Consider the following 16060-nt stretch of genomic DNA (forward strand, 5'->3'; position numbering starts at 1 on the left):
CCTCATCTAAATCATCAATGAAGATATTGAACAGCACTGGGCCCAGCACTGATCCCTGGGGGACACCACAGCCGCCATTTTGGACACCACAGCCGCCATTTTGATGCAGCCCCGTTCAGCACCACTCTCTGGGCCCGTTCCATCCAGTTCCTGACCCAGCACAGGGTGCTCCTGGCTGATCCATGGGCTGACAGCTTTTCCAGGAAAAAAGATGGAACTTTAGGGTGAGAGCTGGTGTGATCCCTGCTGGAAGCTGGCAGGAGGCTGGCTGGGAGTGCTGGGTGGCTCTGGGAGCATCCTGGACCTGATCCTTCCTCTTTTCCAGGAGCTTTGCTCTGCTGGGGTGCCCTGAGCCCCCCGGGATGGGGGAGACCCCCAGGACCCCGGGTGAGGCTTGGGGAACCCCTGAGACCCCCGGGGCTCCCCGGTGCCTCAAGGGGATGTGGTGGGTCTGGCACTGGCTGGAAAAATGGGATGGGGCTGGTGTGAGGTGGGGAAATCTGACTGGGGTGGAACTGCTGGGAAGGAGACGGGGAGTGATGATGATGATGATGATAGTGATAATAAAGGTAATAATGTGATAATAATGATAATGATGATGATTATAATAATAATAAAAAATAATAATAAAAAAATAATAATAATAATTAATAATAATAATAATGATAATGATAATGATAATAATAATATCCTCAGGCTGTTCCCATGCTCAGAGCCCCGGGAGGTTCCGGTTCGGTCCGGCGCCCCTTGCAGCCCAGCCCCGGCAGAAGCTCCGTGCCCTCCCTCAGCCCAGTGCCCAGCCTGTGTCCCCCTGTCCCTAATTAATTAACGCCGTCCCTAATTAACGCCGTCCCTTAACGAGCATGCCCTGCACCCCTCTCCGCCGCCTGCCCGCGGGCGCCCTATGAGGAGCCGCCTTGCTGCGCGGTGCGCCCTGCTCACGTGTGTCCGCCCGGCAGCCTATAGGCAGCCGCCTTGCTGCGCGGGGCCCGGGGAAAGGAAGTGTCCGGTGCCCGGTGTCCGCCGCCCCGGTATGCGCTGAGCCGCCCCGCGGCGCCGAGCCGCCCGCCCGAGGTCAGCGGGGAAGGGGCTGGGGGTGGTGCTGGTGCCGGTGGTGCCGGTGGTGCCGGTGCCGATGGTGCCGCCACACGGGGAGGCCTGAGGTGTTGGGGGGGGCGGTTGCCATGGCGACCCCGTCCTGCCGCTGCCAGGCCCTGCCCGGGGAGCTCCGGTTGTAGGGACGCGGGTGTGAGGGGAAACGGAGCCGTTGTGCCCCGGGTGTGTGTGAGGGGTTGTTGGGGGTGAGGGCGCTGAGCCCCCGGGCCAGGCTGGAGCTGGAGCTGGAGCTGCGGCTGCCCCATCCCTGGCAGTGTCTCAGCCCAGGCTGGATGGGGCTTGGAGCACCCTGGGCTGGGAGAAGGATCCCTGACCATCCAGAGGGGGCACGGGATGGGCTTTAAGGTCCCTTCCAACCCAACCCGTTCCACGGTTCCGTGATCTGGGTTACGAAACCACAGCAAGCCCAGCGCTGGAGGTGTGGGGGTTCCAGCAGAGGAGGCTGATCCCGGGTTTGGGGGTGACCCGGGGTGGGGGGGGTCCTGCAGCTCCTCCCTCTGCTGGTGCCTTCCGAGGGGCTGTGGGCAGGGGCTGCGTGTCCAGCTCCTCCCTTCTGGGGCTGGATGGCCCTGGGCAGGGGCTTTCCTTCTGTCTGGAGAGGTCTGGGGGGTGGTTATAAGTGTGGGGGGGTTATAAATGGTTTCAGGGTGCTCAGGAGGGTCGGGCCAGCCCTTCAGAGGGGCTCTGGGACAGGACATGGGGCAAGGGGCACCAAGCTGAGCACAGGGAGTTCCGTGAGGAGCATCCCCTTCACTTTGGGGGTGGCCAGAAGGGTGGGGGGTCTGGAGACATCCAGAACCCCCCTGAACACCTCCTCTGGCAGGGGGTGATCTTCCAGAGGGCCCTTCCAGCACTCTGTGATTCTGTGGCTCTGTCACATGTAGCCAGATCCAGCTCTGCCTGGTGTCTCCTGGGTCCCAACCCCTCATCCAGCTCCCAGCAGCCTGGCAGAACATCCCTGGGGAACAGCCTGGAGAGCCTGAGCAGGGAGGAAGGACTCACTCTGCCTCCTTCCAAAGCAGTGTCTGGGAAATGCAGGCAGGCTCAAGTTCCCCTCGTGTTTGTGCCACCCCAGCCTGAATTTCTGGGTGTTTTTTGTTCTTTAAGTCACTCTGTACCTTTTCTGCACAAGTGTTTGCTTATAATCCCAAAATAGAAGCAGGCCTGCACGTCCCAGGAGTTCTCTGGGGGTTTGTTTTGTTTCCTTCTCCTGTAGGAATGTTGCAGGGTTGCATTTGCTCTCTCCTCTGTGGAGCTGGTTGTTGTGAAGGTGTCTCTGATGTGTGTCCCTGCCCTTCTGACCCCTCCCAGAGCTGCTGTCACAAAGCAGATTTTCTCTTCTGCATCTTAACAAGAGAAGATTTAACAGCAAAACCCTCTTAGAGTTCCTTGGTGGCTGTTCCCTGGAGGGCTGGGTGTGTGTGTGGGGCAGCAGGGAGCTGTGCTCTGCAGACACTTCCTCTGGGTACCAGCTCCTGGGAAACCTGAGGCTTCAGGAAGGAGGGATCTGGAGCTGTGGGGTAAAAGAAGAGCCCAGGAGGTGGCTGGCATGCAGCACACTGACATTCCTGCTGCTGGAAGGCTGAGCAGCCAAACCTCAGGTGTGGAGAGGATCAGGGATACACGAGTGTAAAGGGATTTCACTTCAGTGTTTTCATTTCAGATGAGTAACTGCTGCTTGCAGAGCAGGTAGGACTGCACCTCACCCTTCCATGTCTTTAATATCCTTGTGGGATCTGTTTCCAGCTCTGCTCCTTGGTGGCAGGAAGCCAGAGTGTCAGGGACTGGGATCCTGTGGTTTTGGCTTTCAGGCTCTTCCTCCTGGGGTGTTCACACCTCAGCTGGGGTGCAGTGTGCTCCTCTGGGAGCAGGGCTGGATGCCAGGAAGGGTTTATCCCAAGGTGTGTGTGGCAGTGTTGCCTCCCTGGCTCTCCGAGCCCCTCGTGCTCTGCCCAGGTTCTTGTAGGTGGCCCCAGGAGGGAGGTTTGGGGTCCAGTGTCCTTGTCTGGTGTCTGTGGTGTTTGGCAGGGTGGTGCAGGACAGTGTGCAGGGGCTGTGTCCTCACTGTCACAGGGCTTGGTGGCACTGGGAAGGAGGATGTGGAGTGAAGCCAGCTCAGGCCCTGTGCTTACCTCAAAGTTTGCTTTATTAATTGCTCAGTTTTCATACTCAGGAAGATGTAATTATTCTGTTAATTACCTGGGGGCACCTGAGGCTTCCCTGGTGCAGCTGCCTTATCCAGCCCCAGGGCCACCTCCCTTCTCCCTGGGGCTGGGATCCATCCAGCCTTCCTTCCAGCACACTCTGCCCCAGGCTCAGTGTTCTTCCCTCTGGGAGCATGCTGCTCATTCCTGGATTTACTGGGGAAGGAAGGAAGGAAGTCCAGGCACTGACAGACTTCTTTCTCCAGAGTGATGTCCCCAGAGGAGATTGACTGGTGCTGGGCTGTGCCCTGGGGACAAAGGGACCTGCAGGGCTGGGAGTCTGGGGGGCTGCTCAGGGGCAGTGGCTGTGTGCTGAAATAATGAGGAAGGAAGGGGCTGAAATAATGAGAAAGGGGCTGAAATAATGAGAAAGGGGATGAAATAATGAGAAAGGCAAAATCTGGAGCCTTGTGCTCCAAGTCTTGAGCTTGTGTTTGTCCCTGAGAGAGCTCCAAGGCTCAGTGCTTGTGCTCCTGGTAGAAATTGCAGAAAAATGTCAAGCCTGGATCAAAAGGTGTTGTGGGCTGTTGTGAAATGCTGTCATCTAAAGCATCAGAGCCTGTTTCCAGCCCCATTATTGCATTATTTTCAGATCAAGGCACAAAATCAGTCATTTTGTCCTGGATTTCTCATGAAGTGCTTTGCTCACCCCAAACACCTTCTCCTCTGGGAATCAGGTGGTGGCAGTTTTGGGCAGCACTCCTGTGGGATGTGAGCAACCCATCCCCATCCTGCTCCACACCATCAGCTCCAAGCTCCAACAGTTTGCACAACATGCCAGAAACCAGGAGAAACCCCATCCTAGTTCAGTGCTCATCCTGTGTGAGCCTGCATGGGATTCCTGGAAGGAGCAGGAGCATTAGATGGAATAAACAGAGCAGAACTAGGAGCATCTGCAGACACAGCAGAGGTGGTTGCGTTGGCATGGACAGCCTCTTCACCACCTCAGCTTTCCAGTTGCCCCTTTGGGTGCAGAGGAGCTGCTCTGAGCCCAGGCAGGGTGAAGAGATTTCCTCCTCTCCATCCCAAGGTGGAGATTAACCCCCAAGGCTGCTTCCTAACAAATTGTTTTAACCCTGTGACCAGACTTGAAGTGCATAGGTAAGCATTTAAATAGCTTTTAAAATTTGGCTCCTGTTTCTTTGGTAACGTTGCCCTAAGTCCTGAGATTCAAAGCAATGGATCTGTGATGTTTTTCAAATCCAGTTGGAATTTTATTCCATTAAATAAAAGGAGCTTGGTAACGGGAGCATCCGTGTGGAACACTGCCTGCAAGATCAGTAACCTCAGAATGCAGGGAGCTTAAAGTGAAATGCAGAAGGGAAATCCTTACTGCTTTGGGATTAGAGCTTTGGCTGGTTCAGATGGAATGGTTTAATGTAAATCAAATCCCCAGTGCCAGGTGGCAGAAGGAAGAGAGCCAGAGCTGGGAGAACTCCCACTGGTGCTCTGGGAGTGAGGAGCAGAGGTGGTGGCTGGTCTGGGTGCAGTGTTGCTCCATCACTCCTGCATTTTGAGCAGCTCTTAAAGTTCCCTCTGGGCTTTGCCTCATCCTGTTTTACAAGGGAGAGGATGCTAGGTGTCATTAATTTTATTTTTTTTTTCCCTGGGAATGTTGCCTGGCTGGGCTGGATGAGGTGTCTGCACAGATGGCACACCCCAGGGCTTGCTGAGGGCACCAGGGGTGGGCAGAGCTCTGGCCCCTCTGTGCAGATCTTCCAGGAGCATCCTCCTGCCTGGGTTTGTGCCAAGCAGATCACCTGCTCCTGGAAACCAAACCCCTGCTCCTGGAAACCAAACCCCTGCTCCTGGAAACCAAACCCCTGCCTGCAGTGCTGCCCCTGAGGCTTTTGGTGCTGCCTCCTGAGCTGTAAAACCCCTCCAGCCTGCCACTGCCTTTCTGTGTTCTTTTCTGCAGCTTTGCTTCTTTCTGTTCAGGATGGATTGGTTTCAATTAGCTTTTAAATTGGAAAGCAAAAGGTTTTGGTGGACTTCCATCTAGCTTTGTTCCTGCCAGTGAGGGAGATTCCTTCATCTTTGGATTCTGTGTGTTTGAAGCCAATAAACCCTTACTGGGTATGTCATAAAAACGTATCAGAATTATTCCAGTTGGTGTTCATTTAGCTCCAGTCTTAAATTACCTGCTTTTACTCTGCCAGGACACTCAGTGATGGTTTTTGCTAGATGATAGAAATTCTGGGGATTTCATGAGTTTGTCTGGGTGGAAGCTGCAGTCCAACTAAAAGCTGTTAGAAGTGGCAAGGTGTGATTGCTCATTGCCCAAGCCCAACGTGTTTTCACAGGGAGCACAAGGAGAAGCGTGGTTAAAACATGTCTCATAGCTCTAAACAAGGGAAATCTTGACTTGCTGAACCACTTGCCTTGGCTTTGGGAGCTCTGGAAGTGCTCAAGGGATTTTCAGAAGCATTTAAGCAGCTTCCTGCCGAATTCTAGTAAGCATTGGGCTTCATCTTGATCTGAGCACCTTGTTGGATGGAACGTGCTGGTGGAGTGTGGCTGCCTCAGGTTCTCTGGTGGTATTGTGTTGATTTTCCTCACTTCTTTTTTACACAACAGTTCTGAGAGGGAAAGAAAATTTCCTGCTTTTGGGAAAAGCCCTTTCACAGGCTCCCCTGCCTGACAGGGGAGAGGGCCAGGTGAGTGTCTTAGATTTCCTTTAAATGTGGAGGAGCCTCAGTGGGGTCACAGGATGCCAGGCAGGGGGAGCCATTCCCTGCACACACAGCCAGGGCTGGGACACAGTTGCCTGAATTGCAGGAGAATTCCCTGTCCAGCAGAGCAGTCATGGATTGCTTTGCTGAGGGCTTCAGCACCAGGATAATGCAGAATGCCCAGCTCTTTGGGAATGTCATGTTAAACAAACATGAACTAATCCTCACAGGAATGTGTCCTGGGCTGGCTCTGCCTCTCCTGCAGCAGCAGCAGCAGCAGCTGGCTCAGCTGCTCCCAGGCTCTGCCTTTTCTGCTCATTACCAAAAGCACAGCTCTCTCCCCAGGCTTTCCTTTCTCTCCAGTTTATCAGTGCTGGGAGGAGGTGCTGCCTTGCAGCAGGATCAAAACTTCTCAAGAATAATAAAAAGTATGAGCAAGAGGCCTTGCTGCTGCCAGCCTGAGTGCTGCTTGCTGCCCCCTCAGGAGGTGATGGAGTGGGACTTGGAGCCTCTCCATGGCTGCACCTGCCTGCTTACTCCTTTTTCCTCTGATTTTTCCCCCCAGGAAGCCCGTGCTGTGCTGCTTTGGCCAAGCAAATGATTGTTTTGCCCTCACTTCCTGATCTGGTGGGGTGGTCACTGCTGGGCAGTGGTTCAGCCAAGGGCTGGGAGGGCAGGCAGGGGCTGGTGGTGTGTGCAGCATGGGGTGCAGACCCAAAGCCTGGCCTCAGAGGGCTGGAGCCAATTCTAGGGGTGTAAAACTAATTTTAAAAGGCTCAGGAAGGAGCAGTGGGTTTGTGGGTGCTCGTGTTCTTTTGAAGCTACCATCTGGAATCTGCTCAGGAAACAGCCAGAGTCCCAGAACAGGCTGTGAAATAGCTGTGATCCTTTTTGAGGGTTTCTTTGGAGAAGATCAGGCAGTCCCTGGCAGTGTGGATTCCCTGGGATCCCCTTCTGGGGGCAGTTTGTAGGATCAGGCAGTGGGGGGGAGCTGTTTGTGGGAAGGATCCCTTGCTTGGAGACCCCCACCCGGGGTCACTTTTCTCAAGAGGGAGGTGAATGCCTTTGGAGCTCTGCTCTCTTGAGGCATTTTCCCTTTCTTTCTGCCTGCATGGGGGAAGCACTGGCAGGGATTTTCCTGGCTAACTGAACCTCTCTCCTCTGGGATCCTGTCTGGGGTGTCCCAGGCTGCAGATCTGGACTGACACAGCACAGGGGCAGCTGCTGGGTCTCTGCCTCCCCTGTGTCTGCAGTGTCCCTGCTCAGGGTCTGTTCTTCATGCACACAGCTGCCCTAGGGATGTTTTTACAGCCCCCTCAGTCACTGATTGCTTCTTCCCCTCCAGTGCCTGGTGACACAGAGGCTGCAGGCAGCTGGGGAAGTGTCCTGTGTGTGGTCAGCAGGGCTGGTGGTGCTGTGCTGGAAGAAGAGGGGTTTGGGGATTTCTGTATTGGAATGCTCTCTGCTGGGCTGGAAGGAGCTGCAGCACTTCAGAGTGAGGGGAAATGGCACCAGATCTCATCTCACCACCAGGGGTTGAACACAATGAACATTTTGGCTTCGAATCCTCAGGGTTTGTACAACCTGGAGACGAGGGGGCTGTGTAAGAGGACTTGATAAATGTTCTTCCAGCAGTGCTCCCTTTTTAATTGTTCAGTCTTGTTTTAGCAAGGTGTGGTCCTGCACAGGCCTTTGGAGAGCTCCATGGATCCTAAGGTACTCCTGGCACACAGCTGGGATGCAGCATCTGGAGCAGTTTTTGGGAATGCTCCTGCCCAGGCAGCAGCCTGGCTGGGGCAGTCCCTGAGCTGCTGCTGGGGTTCCTGCTGCCCCTTGTGCTTCAGCTCTTCTGAAAACTCATTCTGGGCATCAAAAGGGCTTTTACTGATGCAGGGAAGGTCCTGCTGCCTGCAGCTGGGTGAAGCTGGGAGGCAGAGGCTGTGCTGGGCTGTCCCTGTCCCTGAGGTGCTGCTTTTCCTGCAGGTGTGAATGACAGAGGAGGTGCCCCCGACTGCACTGACCGAGGTGAACCTGCGTCTGCTCTGCCACGATGACATAGACACTGTCAAACAGCTCTGTGGAGACTGGTTCCCCATTGAGTACGTTCCTGGGATGGGGTGGGAGGGGGTGGGCATGGAGAAACCCTGCACTGGTCCCCTCCAGAGCTCTGCAGCCACCTGGGTTGCTGCTGGGACAGCAGCAGGTTCTGAATCCTTGGTGTGCTGTGGTGGTGTTCCTGTTCATGGCCCTTTGCTGCCTGTCCTGCTGGGTCCCTAAAGCCACCAGGAAGCTGCTGCATAGAGATTTGGGCAGAAAAATGGGGTTTATGATAAAGGGAGTGGATGAGGGAAGGGCTGTGTCAGAGCTGGGGAAAAGGAGAGCATTCCTGTGCCTGTCCTGGAGCACGTGCAGAGCAAGCATCCTGGGGCTGAACTCTCACTCTGAAATACATCAGTGCAGGGAAATTTCCCTTTAATAGCTGCAAAAGGGGGAGGAGAGCTGGAGGCTGGTGCTGTTGATTTTTATTTTTTTAACCAACATTTTTCTCACATGAAAATGAGAATAATGAGACCCTCACTCTCAGACAGGAGCAGATGGATCTCAAGTGTAAAAATAACCTGCTGAAGCTGGAACTGAGAGCTCTGGGCAATGAATGTCAGATGCAAATGTGGCTGTCTCAGGAGCAGCCCACGGTACCAAAGGGGGCACAGCAGCTCTGGGGTGTTCATTGCTGCCATACAGCATGTGAAAGCTTCCTAAGCCAGATTTGGTGGAATAAGCTAAATTAGTAGCATAGGAAGAGCCCCAGGTGGGCTCCTGGCTGAGCTGCCTGGGTGTCTTTGCAGACACCAGTGTCCCCCCCATGATCTTCTGTGACACCTCTTGTCCTGCAGTTCCAGGGACTGGCACTTGCCCTGCTTCCTGCCCACTTCAGCACAACGTTGGCTGTAGTGCTGCCTGCTCCTCTGGGCTCTGCCTCCCCCAATATTCCTGTTTTTCCTTCCTTCCCAGGTACCCTGACTCATGGTACCGAGACATCACCTCCAACAAGAAGTTCTTTTCCCTCGCAGCCACCTACAGAGGCTCCATTGTGGGCATGATAGTGGCAGAGATCAAGAGCAGAACAAAGGTGCATAAAGAGGTATGTGTGCTGCTGAGCTGACTGCACTGGGAGGCAATCCACTGGGGCTAACCCTGATGGAACCTGTCCAGGGTGTTTCTTTCCATCCAGACACTTAGAAGAGCAATCTTGAGTTAATTTAAGAACTTGCTGATGTCCAGCTGTGGGTGGGGTGTGTCTGCACACCTGAGAACCTGGGACCACAGTGTCTCCTCTGGGGCTGGGCAGCTCAAAGGGAGTGTGGAACTGCTGCCTGGCTCTTCTCTGCCTGGGCATGGCTGCTGGGGAGCTCTGGGGAGAAGAAACCTCTCCCTTCCTCACATAAAGCTGGAACTTCTGAGGCTGCCCTGTGCCAGTCAGCCCTCTGACTCCCTGCAGAAACTGCTCCCTTCACACAGAGGCTGTTGAGCAGAAAGCAGAGGCAGACAGCCTGCAGGAAGCTGAGGATGCAGGGAGAGCAGCTGGGAGGGACAGCCCAGGGTGAAGAGGAGCTGGGCACTGCAGACAGTGTGGAAAAACACCAGGGGGTTAGTGCAGGGCAAACAGCAGAGGCAGGTGGGTTAAAACAATAGCAGGGGCATTGCAGTGAGTGTGGCTTCTAAAGGGTAAGCAGTGTTCTGGTGAAACAGGGATCTTACCAGCTGCAGGAACAGGGAGTATGCAGTGCATGGGTCTCTCCTCTCCAGCCAGCTGGCTGCACCTCAGAGCTGCTCAGTCAGAAACTGCATCTTCAGCAGTTGTACCAAAAGGCTCTTGTTCCAGCCACTCGGGAAGCCAGGGGCTTATTGAGACACTGCTGCAGCAGACTGAGCCTGCAGGACATGCTCCTGGTCCCCAGAGATCTCCAGCTGACACAGAGCTCAGAGAGAGTGTGCAGGCACTGAGGGCTGGTCCTGGGCTGGTTGAGATCTGATGTGTAACTCTGAATTGGCACCTTGAATCCTTCCTTGTAAAGCAAGCAAAAAATACCTAAGCTCACAGGTAAAGTATAGACCAGGCTTTGTGTTCTCCATCTGTGAAAGGAGGAATAACCCCTAAGGAATAAAACTTGGTGTCATTAACTCCCCACCTCATTTCCAGAAGCTTCCTGCTCTAGCCTTGATTTCAGAGCTCCCAGGGCAGGATTCCTGCCTTCTCCTCCTGCAGATATCCTCCTCAATAACTTGTCATCTCTCTCTGCAGGATGGAGACATCCTAGCTTCCAGCTTTCCCGTGGACACTCAAGTTGCTTACATCCTCAGTCTTGGAGTGGTGAAGGAGTTCAGAAAACATGGAATAGGTAAGATGGTGCTGAGTGACAACTGTCTTGCTGTCACCTGCCAGGTGTGCTGCTGGGTGGGGCTGCAGGAACTCCACCATTCAGTGCTGTTCCCTTGGGAGATCAGCACCCAGTGGGTGCCCTGTGCCAGCAGCTGGGAAGGTGATGCACTCACATCCCCTTCTAGGTGTTAATGGGGCTGCACTGATGTGTTTTTGTTGCAGGAGGCTCATCACAATGTGCAGGTGTTCCCAAAGGGTTTGTCCTTCTTGTTCCCACCCAACACTTGTACCTCTGCTGTCAATGACTGAAGCACCAGGACTTCACCCTGGAGCAGGATCTGATTTTCTTTCCTGGGTATCAGAAGCCTGGTCCCTGGGGCAGAAAATAAAGCTGTTTTTACCCTTCCATCTTCCCACTTCAAGAGGTAGAACAAAGGGTTAGAAAAAGGAAAAGGAGTGTACCCTGGACCTGATCAGATCTGTCAAGTGCTGCACAGGTCAGCTCTGAATGAATCCCTGCAGTTTTGCAGCCAGTTGAAAATCCTGCAGTCAGGAGGGCTTCTCTCTGCTTAGAGCAGGGTGTGTTTTCTCATCAAATAAGTGTCCTTTTGGTGCAATTGATTTAATTGCACCAGATTGAGATCTTTGATCTGCAGAAGGATACAAGCCAGGTTTGGCAGCATGGCCCAGGGTTGCACATCAGGAGTCTCTTCAGTGGATACAGGTAGAACTTCTTTGACTCCTCCCTTCTCCCCAGTCGTGTTTTGGGGGTTACAAACTGATGGAAAGCAGAAGGGAATGGACAGGAGAGCCCTCAGAGGGAGCAGTGTATTTAAAACCTGCACTGAAATGCTGCTGCAGGTAAATGTTCTGTACAAAGAACTTCCACAGGATAATATTCAGAGAGATGCTGAAGGGCTCTTCTGTTCTGTGGAGTTGTGGCTGTTTTGAGTCCCCTCTCAGTTTATAAATCCTTTTTTTTTTTCCAGCTTCATCTTGCTGGAATTTTTTCCTTTCAGTGTCAGCATTTCCTGTATCCATCCCATCTAGACAGCCACAGTGCTTTGCTCTCTCAAAACCTTTGGACTTGTCCCTCATAGCAAAGCAGCCTAAAGAAGCTGCTGCCTGCTGCTGCTTTTCCTGGGACCTTTCTCTTGAGGGTTTTTCTATTTGAGTTTGAAGCTGAAGTCTTTCAAGCAGGAGGCTTTTCACCCCAGACATACTTTTAAGCACTAAAGCTCTGTTTTTTCTCTAGCAGACCTGAAAAGGCTTTGGTTTCTCCTTCTCTGCTGTTAAACCAGAGGGCAGTGAGATTTCTGTGAGGCAGAGGACTGGAACACCTCATAACAAAATTCAGCTGCTCCCCCAGCTCTTTGCTGCCTCTTTGTGCTTGGCTGATCTAAATCCTCACCAGGAAACAAGGGATACTCTGCCCATGGAGTCAGAGCTGTTGACTGAAACCCTCTGGGTCCTGCTGAGTCTTCCCTGCTCTGGGAATTGTGCAACAGCAGCATGAATTTCTGTTTGCATTGGCTGAGCTGGTTCTTCAGCCTTTTGTTGTCACACCTGATGGCAGAAGTTCCCGTGCAGGTTTCCCTGGGTCCTTTGTGCCCTGTTGTGGTGGTTTGGATGAGCCTCCAGGTCTTGTCTCTTGGGGCTGGAGTATCCTCTGTGCCCTTCTCTGCTTTCTCCTGCTGAGCAGTGGCTGCAGTGGGGTGAGGCAATGCCACAGCTCTCCTCCTTAGAAGGGATCTTAAAATCCTCCCAATTCTTAGCTTTTAATTCGAGTTCAGCAGACACAGTGCAGTAACCTGCTTGTGAAGTCTTGTTTTGACCCTCTGCTGCTTTAAATGGCTTGAAAATAAATACATGTGATGGTAGAGATACCACTGCAAATGAGTCACTGGGAGCTGCCTGGCTGGGGATGGGCACTGCTGGCAGATTCCCCTCTCTGCCTCAGCTTTGTGGTTCCTGAATCTGAAGCTCTGTGTCTTTACAAGATTCCTTTGGTGGTGCAGTGAGAATCCCACTCAGACCAGGTAGTGGGGTCCTGTTGAATCCCTCAAGAGGGTCTGTGAGACCTGGGTGGGCTCTGGGGTCTCCAAGCTCTTGGAGCTACCCCTGCATGGAGGCTGGGGGCAGATCCTGGCTGCCCAGGGAAGGCAGCTGCCTGGTGCCATTCTGCTGCTCTTTCCTTCAACAGGTTCCCTCCTGCTTGAAAGTTTAAAAGACCACATCTCAACAACTGCCCAGGATCACTGCAAAGCCATCTACCTGCACGTCCTCACCACCAACAACACAGCAATAAACTTCTATGAAAACAGAGACTTTAAGCAGCACCACTACCTGCCCTATTACTACTCCATCCGGGGGGTCCTCAAAGATGGTTTTACCTACGTGCTGTACATCAACGGTGGGCACCCACCCTGGACAATCTTATATCCTTTGCCTTCAGCCAGGGCTGCAGGGCTGCAGGTAGCAGACACCACGCTGAATGTTTGAGGTTAAAACCAGCAATTTAGCCAAGTGTGAGCTGGCTGGGTCTGGGGATCCATGCTTGCTCTGATATGGGCTTAATCTGGGGCTGGAGGGAAGGGGATGTCAGAGGAGTTTGACAGCTTGTGCCCCAGCTGCCCTGGCCCCTCGGGGGCAGCTCAGGGAGGTGGTGCAGGGTGGTACCACTGGAGCACCTTGGGTGCCAACCAGAGTGCTTGGTGGGCACTGGCTTGTGCAGTGCAGGGTTTGGCTCTTGGTCTTATTTCCTGTGGGCTGGGATTCCCCCTGTGACCTGGCCTGGATCTCAGCAGGCTGCTCTCAACCTGACCTGAGAGATTTTTTTTCAGGTTGTTGAATCACAGAGAGGAAACCTGAGCTTTCCTGGGTGTAACTGCTCAGTCCCAACCTCTCCAGGCAGGCACATGGATTGCTGGCCCCCCAGGAGCTTGCTGTGGAGCACAAAAGAAGCCAGCAGATCCCTAGAGGAGGTGTTTCCCACACAAGTTGGAGCCAACATTCCCAAATGGGCTCTGTTTACTGTGCAGAGCAGACCTGCTTTTGGTGGAAGGGAGCAGGGAATTCATACAAGGAGCAGCTCCCTCTGGGCTGAGCAGGGGAGGGGGGCAGTGCTGGTCCACAGAGTATTTTTAAGTTCTTTCTGAAATGTTGCTGCCCTTAACTGATGGCCACTGACTACCTACAGCACATTGGATCCACACTAGCCAGCCTGAGCCCGTGTTCCATTCCCCAGAGGATATACAGACAGGCCCAGAGCCTCCTCTGCAGCCTCCTGCCCTGGTCTGGCATTTCTGCCAAGAGTGGCATTGAGTACAGCAGGACAATGTGACTGGGGCAGAGGTGTACAGAAAGCAAAGGTGAGTCCCTGGGGGAGAGCTCCAGGCTCTGCCCAAGGCTGCCAGGGACAGGGTGGCACTGCCCCTCGGTCACTGTGTGGGGACAGCCAGCCAGGGCTGCAGCTCTGCCATGCCCATGCAGGGCTGTGCAGTGCAGTGCTGTGCAGTGCAGTGCTGTGCAGTGCAGTGCAGTGCTGCCTGGGGAGACTCCTCTTGGTTTCATTTGAAGGGAATTTGATCTCTTGAGCCCAGCAGCCTGAGCCTGTCCCTGCTCAGCCTCTCCTCCTCCCTGCCTGCCAGACCCAGGGTGACCACGTCCTCCCTCCTGTGTCCCAGCAGAGAGCTGGCAGTCCCCTTGCTGCCAGTTACATCCCAGGTCCCCTACAACCTGGGCCTGAGGGCTCCCAAATAGATCTGCAGAGCCCCATGAGCCCCTCAGACAGCTGCTGCCTTTTGTCTTTCCCCAGGATTGTTCTTCCTTCCATCCCCTGAACCATCCGGCTCTGCGCTGCTCCCACTGATGATGATGATGATGATGATGATGATGATGGCTCTTGGTCAGTGACCCCACCCCTGGCTGGGACTCCTCGTTCCACAGGTTGGCTGAGATTTGGCAGCCTCTTCACCCATGGGTGCTGCAGCCCTGCCTGACCCCCGTGGCCTGGAGCCCCCCCGTGCTGCCCGGGCTGAGGGTCCTCGGTGTCACCTCTCTGTGTGCATGTTGCACTGTCCCCACTCCCCCTTCCCTGGCCTCTGCCTTGTCCCTCTTTGTATCCATGATGTAGAGGGGGGGTGGGGTTGCTGCTTCCACACCACAGCTACAGATGGCAGCCTGAGGGATGGGACTGAACCTGCACTGACCAAGCGTGTCAAGGAGCTGTAAGTCCCCTGGCAGGGTGGGACACGGGAGGGGAAGGCTGGAGCAGGGCAAGGGAATGGGGAGCAAGGATCATGTCCAGGTCCTGCCAGGTCAGCTGCTTCCAGGTGCTTCCCATGGAACAGCCCAGCCCTGGCAGCCCTCTGGAGTGAGGCACTAAGCAGCATCTGATGGAGGATCAGAAGGCAGGGAATGAAACTGCTATTTCATAGTGAAATATATATATATTATACTGTATCTGTACAGATCTTTCTGCCTTTGTCCAAGCTGGAATGCAGCAGGGGAGGGGAGCTGGGAGGGCACAGAGCCAAAGCCCTTCCCCACTGCATCTCCTGCCCCTGGGGCAGGGCTGGACTCCTGCAGACCCTCTGCAAGGGTCACCCCACCTTGTCCTTGCTTAGGGGAACCCCCCCAGCTGCTCCAGGCAGGGTCAGGGCAGCACCTGAGGGCAGTGCTGCTGCTCCCTCACGTTTTGGGGGGTGAGCAGAGCAGGTCTGGGCTGTGGCCCCCGTGTGCAGGGAGATGAGACAGGTCAGAATTAGATTTAGAAAAGAAAAACAGAGCAGGTGGAGACCTTGCAGCCCTGGTGACTGTACAGAGTTAGAGCAGTGGGTGTGAAGTGGGAGTGGGTCACTAACAGAGTGCAGGAGGTGAGGGTGCTGCAAGTGGGACTGGGCTGGTCCCCCACAGGATGGGGTGAGCTCCCTGCTCTGCCCAGGGCTCCCCCACTGCCTGGTCTTTTGAGCAGTAGGGAGGTGCTGGTCCCTCTCCTGGTACTTGGAGATATTCAGCAGTGACTGACAAAAGAAGGGAATAAAAAATAAAAATCCTGTTTCCATGAGGCCAGTGAAGCTTGGAGCCATGGGAGTTCCATGCATGGGCTGCCTGCAGTGTGGGCCTTGCTCTGAGCACACCCCGTGCTCCTTGCCCTCTTCCTGCTGTCCCTTTTCCCCTCACGCACAGCTATTGGTTTAGATGGTTCTTTAGCAATTCAGGCCCCAGGTTTTCATCAGCACTTGCTTCCTCTGGACCATAATCATTTTTTTTCTCTCCTGGTTGCTTGGAACTAAGGTTCTCCCCCCTGCCCTCTTTCCATCCTGCCTGGTCCATAGCCCAGCACCACAGCTGTGGGACCTGAGCATGGTCTGTGTCCTCCTGCCCCCCTGTCCTCTGAGGTGTCACCCATGTCCCCACCTCAGAGCCCCTTATTTATTGAACAGTGCTGTGCTGCCACTCTCAGCCTCTCTAAACCTCCATTAAAGCAAAGCTCTTTTCCCAGTGGTTTGTCTGCACCAGCACCTCCCCCTGACCCTCTGCTGCTGGAGCTGCTGCTGCTCCAGGATGAGCTGGGAGCAGGGAGAGGATCCCACCCAGCACAGCCCCTGGGGCTGAGGACTGTACCAAGGCTCAGCTGAAACCCCTCACCCTGCAGGGCCTCAGACCCCCTCGCCTGCTGGGGA

At 54.4% G+C, this 16060-nt stretch overlaps 1 protein-coding gene across 1 annotated transcript; it reads left to right on the plus strand.

The window, feature by feature from the left end:
- Nucleotides 1–978: 978 nt before the first annotated feature.
- NAA60 (N(alpha)-acetyltransferase 60, NatF catalytic subunit) lies at nucleotides 979–14834 on the plus strand. The gene is made up of 7 exons (XM_030459902.1): nucleotides 979–1074; nucleotides 7976–8091; nucleotides 9005–9134; nucleotides 10296–10392; nucleotides 12577–12811; nucleotides 13560–13744; nucleotides 14191–14834. The coding sequence occupies exons 2-6, from the start codon at nucleotides 7982–7984 to the stop codon at nucleotides 13714–13716; spliced, it is 729 nt and encodes a 242-aa protein (XP_030315762.1). The 5' UTR covers nucleotides 979–1074; nucleotides 7976–7981; the 3' UTR covers nucleotides 13717–13744; nucleotides 14191–14834.
- The last annotated feature ends 1226 nt before the right edge of the window (nucleotides 14835–16060 follow it).

Source organism: Calypte anna, chromosome 14, assembly GCF_003957555.1.
Source record: "Calypte anna isolate BGI_N300 chromosome 14, bCalAnn1_v1.p, whole genome shotgun sequence".
NCBI classification, from domain to species: domain Eukaryota; kingdom Metazoa; phylum Chordata; class Aves; order Apodiformes; family Trochilidae; genus Calypte; species Calypte anna.